The sequence below is a fragment of the Biomphalaria glabrata genome, chromosome 11, assembly GCF_947242115.1.
Source record: "Biomphalaria glabrata chromosome 11, xgBioGlab47.1, whole genome shotgun sequence".
NCBI lineage: Eukaryota > Metazoa > Mollusca > Gastropoda > Planorbidae > Biomphalaria > Biomphalaria glabrata.
This window is the reverse complement of record NC_074721.1, coordinates 29,808,779-29,815,656: the sequence shown is the minus strand read 5'-3', so window position 1 is coordinate 29,815,656 and position 6,878 is coordinate 29,808,779. Positions and strand designations below refer to the sequence as shown.

The 6,878-nt window shown below is 36.1% G+C and overlaps 1 protein-coding gene across 4 annotated transcripts in view; it reads left to right on the top strand.

The window, feature by feature from the left end:
- Positions 1-463: 463 nt before the first annotated feature.
- Positions 464-6,878, top strand: part of LOC106063509 (alpha-glucosidase-like) — a 28,769-nt gene continuing 22,354 nt past the window's right edge. Inside the window, exons 1-2 of one of the 4 annotated variants that reach the window (XM_056003862.1) lie at positions 464-569; positions 5,987-6,371. In XM_056003862.1, the coding sequence (XP_055859837.1) occupies positions 6,073-6,371 (299 nt within the window). In that variant the 5' untranslated portion in view covers positions 464-569; positions 5,987-6,072. Of the gene's footprint in view, positions 570-2,860; positions 3,218-5,888; positions 6,372-6,878 lie in introns of those variants that run through there. The other 3 variants (XM_056003860.1, XM_056003859.1, XM_056003861.1) reach the window with 3 other exon arrangements.

Below are 6,878 nucleotides of genomic sequence, written 5' to 3'. Positions count from 1 at the left end.
ACTTTCCTTTCACCCAAAACAAAGCTTTGTTTTTACAATAAAGAAAAATAGTTAATTGAATTGTGATAATAAATTAATTTTGATTAATATTGAAAAGGGGAATTAACTCCTACAGTATTGAGATATATTGCTGTAGATAGTTGTAGGGGTTGTTCTTCTTAGATAAACTTTTTAAAAAGTATAATTTATATTTTGCTTGTTGAAACAAATATTTTTAAGAATTATTTTTGATAGTTTCTATTTTTTTCTTTTCTTCCCATTTCTGTCTTTATTTCCCCACCCTCTTACTTTCTGTCACTCTCTCAGTCAATATTCCTCACTCTTATTCTCGTTTTCCGTTTCACGTTTCTCTCCCCTCCCCTGCAACACCTGGACGTATTTACAACACCACCAGACCTAGACACTTATATCCTTTACGAATAAAAAAAAACAGGTTATATGCGTGCTCGTGTATGTATATATGCATATATATGATACAGCTCGGCTTCAAAACACAAAAGCTCGTTGTCGACTGATTACATTCAAAGTGTGTTGTTGTTCTAGGCCGTCAGTCCTGGGATTTTATGCAGGTAAGTGTGTTGTGCGTTCATTATTTGTCCCATATAGATTAGATGTCGGTCTTCCGATTCTCACCCTAAGTTCACTTTTCAGTTGTCTAAGCGCGAGGCAGGTCGAGGTGATTAGTAGAATTAACCGTGACACAAACGTGATCTGTGACCACTGGAAAGTGTTAAGTTCTAGCTTGTAATTAGGTTACATTGACCGAGCGGAGACTCAGGCCATGCAAGCATGTTGATGACAATGAAGATTACATATTGGTCTGAAACACATTCTTATTACCATTGAGAAGTTCCTGAAAGTTGTTTTTTTTTCAAATGGGACATAGCACTTCAATGGATAATAGATACGAACCTATCTGCATTCATTGTAAAGTCTACCGCCGGGAATAGAGGGAGGGGGAACAAACAGCCCTTTAGTCTGGGGCCCTATCAGAAAAAAGGGAGGAGCAGATCATTTTGTATATGTATTAAAAAGTTTATTGGAATGTGAGGTTAAGGCAGAGGCCAGAGGTGCCCATACGTACCTAGTTGTACGGGCCTGACACTATAAACCTACTTCTACGCATCATGAAACTAATATTAGTCCGTCTGAGACCATAAAACACATCACAAAGTCGCCAGCACCTGTTTCCAACTTGATTCCATGTTGCAGCCAAGTGGATTTATGAAACAAAATGTGCCCATGAGCATGGATACTCATCATAGTGCATGGATATGCAACATAGTGCACTCGATTAGTGCATTAGTAACACTGCAACAACCTGAGACCCTTTTGGCCTGTAGGAATAGATATTTGTGTGTTGTTGCCATTTCTAGAAAAGTCATTGATTTCCACTTCCACTACCCGCATGTACATTATGCAATGTATACGTCGATATGGGTACATGACAATATAGGTACATGACAATATAGGTATATGACAATATAGGTACATGACAATATAGGTACATGACAATATAGGTATATGACAATATAGGTACATGACAATATAGGTATATGACAATATAGGTACATGACAATATAGGTACATGACAATATAGGTACATGACAATATAGGTACATGACAATATAGGTACATGACAATATAGGTACATGACAATATAGGTACATGACAATATAGTTACATCACAATATAGGTACATGACAATATAGGTACATGACAATATAGGTACATGACAATATAGGTACATGACAATATAGGTACATGACACAGGTACATGACAATATAGGTACATGACAATATAGGTACATGACAATATAGGTACATGACAATATAGGTACATGACAATATAGGTACATGACAATATAGGTACATGACAATATAGTTACATCACAATATAGGTACATCACAATATAGGTACATGACAATATAGGTACATGACAATATAGGTACATGACAATATAGGTATATGACAATATAGGTAAATGACAATATAGGTACATGACCATAAAGGTACATGACAATATAGGTACATGACAATATAGGTACATGACAATATAGGTACATCACAATATAGGTACATCACAATATAGGTATATGACAATATAGGTACATCACAATATAGGTACATGACCATAAAGGTACATGACAATATAGGTACATGACAATATAGGTACATCACAATATAGGTACATGACCATAAAGGTACATGACAACATAGGTACATGACAATATAGGTACATGACAATATAGGTACATGACAATATAGGTACATGACAATATAGGTACATGACAATATAGGTACATGACAATATAGGTACATGACAATATAGGTACATCACAATATAGGTACATCACAATATAGGTACATCACAATATAGGTACATCACAATATAGGTTCTTGACATTTGTTCTTACAAAACTTTTGAAGTCTGTTGTTTTTGCCCTTTGTGTATCATTTTTATTGCATATGTTTTCATGTGTGAACGTGCGTTAGCGTGTGTGTGTGTGTGCGTGTGTGTTTGCGCGTGTCACTTGTCTGTCACTATGTGACACTGACTGTCACAGGCATACAATAAAGAAATCGCCCCTACCTGGAGCCATCTCCTCAACGACTTTCGTATAGTCAACACATGAGTGACGTCATAAGATGTGGGGTCGAAGTGTGTTTGTGTGTGTGTGTGTGTGTGTGTGTGTGAGAGAGAGAGAGAGAGAGAGAGAGAGAGAGAGAGAGGGTAATGGAGTCGTATTTAAAAATCTTACCCTATATAATTTTTATTTTGTTATCTGTCTGCCCTACTATTATTTCACTTTAACGTTTTACTCTCTCTGTCTCTCTCTCTCTCTGTCTCTGTCTGTCTGTCTGTCTCTGTCTCTCTCTGTCTCTCTCTCTCACACACCTTCTTTCCCTCTCTATTTCTTTGACAAAATCAGGCCCCAGCACTCTGTACGTTAACAATGTGCAGCGGCAGATAAGTGAAGATGGTGAAAGTTTATGTTTACTGCCCCTTAGAGTCACTTCACTTTTATTACGGTGTGACTCCTGTACCTATAGAGTCACAAATCTCTCTCTCTCTCTCTCTCTTAAGTGTTCTTTGCTACTTCTAACAAACAAGATTTTCTAAGACTTTGGTCTTTATTGTCACGGATAACATTGTCTGGACATTAATTTTTGAGCTATGAGCTAAAGACTGTCACAGATACACTGTAGTTCTGAGTGAGTAATGAAATAGAATGCTATTATTAAAAGTGATTCATTTGTTGCCTTTTCTAAAGTAACAAAAATCAAATAAAGAATGAAAGTTTAGTTAAATCATAATAAAAAAATATAATCATACATGTTTCCATTTGTATACAGTATTTTGATAATCAATATAAATTAATCAAATACAGAGATGTGTTGGACGTGTGGTATAGCGCTTGGCTTTCGATGGGCGTGGTCATGAGATCGAATCCTGGCAAAGACTGTCCACACAACTCTAAAGAGTACCTGACATACTTTGCTGGCCACATGACATCCTTAATGACTGTCAAGAGTCAAAACAGACAAACTTTACATCATCTGCCCCCCATGATGAAGGTTTTGTGAGTTATTGAAACAGGGTTACTACAGACCTCATCATGACCTGCTAACTATCGTAAAAACAAAACGCAAGCTGAAAATCTATGGCCATGTTACAAGGTCTTTGGGTCTCTCAAAGAGTTTCCTTCAGGGAACAGTACCAGGAAAAAGAAGAGGCAGACAGAGAAAGCGATGGGGAGACAACATAAAAGAATGGACGGGCCTGCCATTGAAAGAGGTTCTTCTAAGGCAAAAGACAGATTGGAATGGAGAAAGAAGGTCGACAAATCTTGCATGGTGTCCCAACGGTCCAACAGACTAAGGGATAGGTGAAAGTAAATGGAAACAGCCGAAAATGACAAAAAGTTTTTTACTGAAAGTGTTCGATCTGAGTTTTATTTTGAACATTTGCTTATTCTAGTGTTTCCCAGACTTTTTCTTTAACGGAACAGTTTACATTGTAGGAGAATTCAACGGAAACATTCGCTTGTTTTTTAAGACTGGATTTTTTCCCATTTTTTAAAATAAAACAAGAAAATCTTATTTAAGGGGAACAACTCCATATTTACAAACATAACTCTGAAATATCAAACAAATTAATTAATTACCACTATTTCAATAATTTTTTATTTGTAATGGATTCGTGTTTTGTTAACATTGAATAATTTGAATTAAGTTTTAATTTGATCAGAGAATGGAAAGTAAGAAATAACGTGTTCAAAATTTGTACCAGACAGACAGACAGACAGACAGACAGACAGACAGAGTTTATATAATATTTGTAAAATTTAACCATAGTCTAAACTTAAGATTTATGATAGTAAAATCCATAATAAATTATCCAGACGTAAGCATCATGAAGATAAATATGTAATGATTTTGATTGTGTCATGTTCTTGAAGAGCTTAACTTATTGATACCAGGCACGATACTGATAAGCTCAATCCTACTACCTGATGGGACATCAAGCTGCCCTGTTTTTAGATATATGCTTTGACTTTGTTGCAACAAAATGCTTAAAAAATCCTGCTTCTCACAAATAGGTTGTCGGAAACAGAAATATAATAACATTAGGTTGTTTTGAAATATTAAGTTCCTATTCAGACTAACTCGACCAGAAAACATTTAATGATTGATCTTTATATCTTTGTTTTAAATTGTATTCAGAATTCAGCCCTCTGGAAAGTCATAATGGTATATAGTTGTTACAGAGCTTATACCAACTCTGTCTGTCTGTATAAAAAGTAAAACAATTTCTACACGTTATTTCTCCCACACCCAATCTCGGATTAAGCTGAAATTTTGCAAAATTATTTCTTTTACCTGACAACACAATCATTAATAAAACAAAAAACAAATTTGTTAATTAACTATTAGTAATTAATTATTTTGTTTGGTATCTTGATAATTAATATAAATTAATCAAATACAGAGATGTGGTGGACATGTAGTATAGCTCTTGGCTTTCGATGAGCGTGGTGGGAATGTGGGAAGCGTGGTCGAGAGGCTAAGTGTGCTTGAACTTGGCTTGTCTTGGCTACCTAAGGGGGCTCGAGGTTCGATACCCGACTCGGGCAGAGTTGTGTTTACTGAGCGCCTAAAGGCAGCACGGAAAACCAGCTCCTAGATACCCTCTCACCCCCACTGGTCCACAAATGAGATTGGACCAAATGCTATAAGCATGAAAGTAGCGCTATATAAAAGCTATAATATATAATATATCTTTAATAAGGGAAAGAAATCGATGTGGTGGTGTAAGTTGAATCAGTCCCCATGAGGATTATTTAGCCCTGAGTTAATTTTAGTTTATATATTTCAATAAAGATCACGTAAAGATTCACCAAGATACCCCCCCACTTTCTTCCCTCCCCGTTTCACAACTGGTCCAGATACGTGAAAACATCATAGCGCAATTAGAAAGCTAAAAGCTGAACAAAAAAAAAAAGAATTATAGCTTTTATATAGCGCTACTTTGATATTATAGCATAGTGCCATAGTCCAACCTCATTTGTGGACCAGTGAGAAGAAGGGGTTTCTAGGAGAAGGTTTTCCGTGCTGCCTTTAGGCACTCTGTAAACACAACTCCGCTAGAGTCGGGTGTCGATCCTCAAGTCCCCTTCATAGGCAGTCAAGCCAAGCTTAGTTCAAGCGTACTGGGCCTCTTGACCACTCAATTTGTAAAATTATTTCTAATCGCACAGATTTTGTTCAATCGTACGCATACTTACATGATTGATCCAATTTAAGTGATACATTTACACTTAATATAAGCCTTGTTTTTTTTTAAAGTATCTTTTATGTTTTTCTTTGTTTCATTCTCTTCTAGACATTCTCATAAATTTTAAAAGCAAACTGTATATAAACATTTGAATCAAAGAGTTTTTTTTTTGTACTTTCCTTTTTAACAACTTCAACCGCCCCCAGAATTCACCAAATTCAGGACAGAATTCACCAAAATAAGGAAAGAATTCACCTAAATCAGGACAGATCGTAGCAACTCTGCTTCAATCATGGATGCCAACGGAATTTCCCTCATCGGCGCAAAATCAATCCACAGCGACGGACATGCCTACGTCAACGCCGCCTTTAGAGCAGACGACGGAAAGAGGAACAGTCTGGAGAACACCAGCCACGCCAGCCCCCACAGCAGCCCAACTGTCAGCATCAAGATCGCCAGTAACGAGAAGCTTGGCTCGGAGAACGCGTACAATGAGATCACCCCCCAGAAGAGGGACTCGGGTTCTGTAGAGTTCAATGTTCCAAAGAAAGCCCCTAGCAAAGAGAAACTCAAGTCTGATGGACCTTACAGGTACGATTTACCAGTTCTAAATCAGTTTTTAAAAAATTATTACTTTTTAGAAATGTGCTTGGTTATCTTATTTCATAATTTATATTTCTCTTATAATTAAAGTTGGCATACTTCCTTTTATTTTGAACACGGCTCCAGCGGGAATTCCCGCACTCGACTCAAATGTTTGTTGGTATTCAGTAAAGAGTTGAATAAATAGATAGACGGACATAAACATTTGGCGCACCGTCTTATTTAGAAATCATAAGCTGCAGTGTTAATAGAAGAACTTGATTGTTCAAAGCTCAATGGAAACACTTCTTGCACTTCTGAAGCGTGACAAGAAACAAAGAGAATGAGAAATTATAGAGCACTATCAGTTTTATAAGGGAAGGGAATAAGTTTTCAACAAAGTTTTTTTTTTGTTACTTGCTTTTATTATTATTTTTATTATTGTTTTTTTTTTATTATTTTTATTATTGTTTTTATTTTTTTGTTGTTTTTTTTTTTATTGTTTTTTTTAAATTT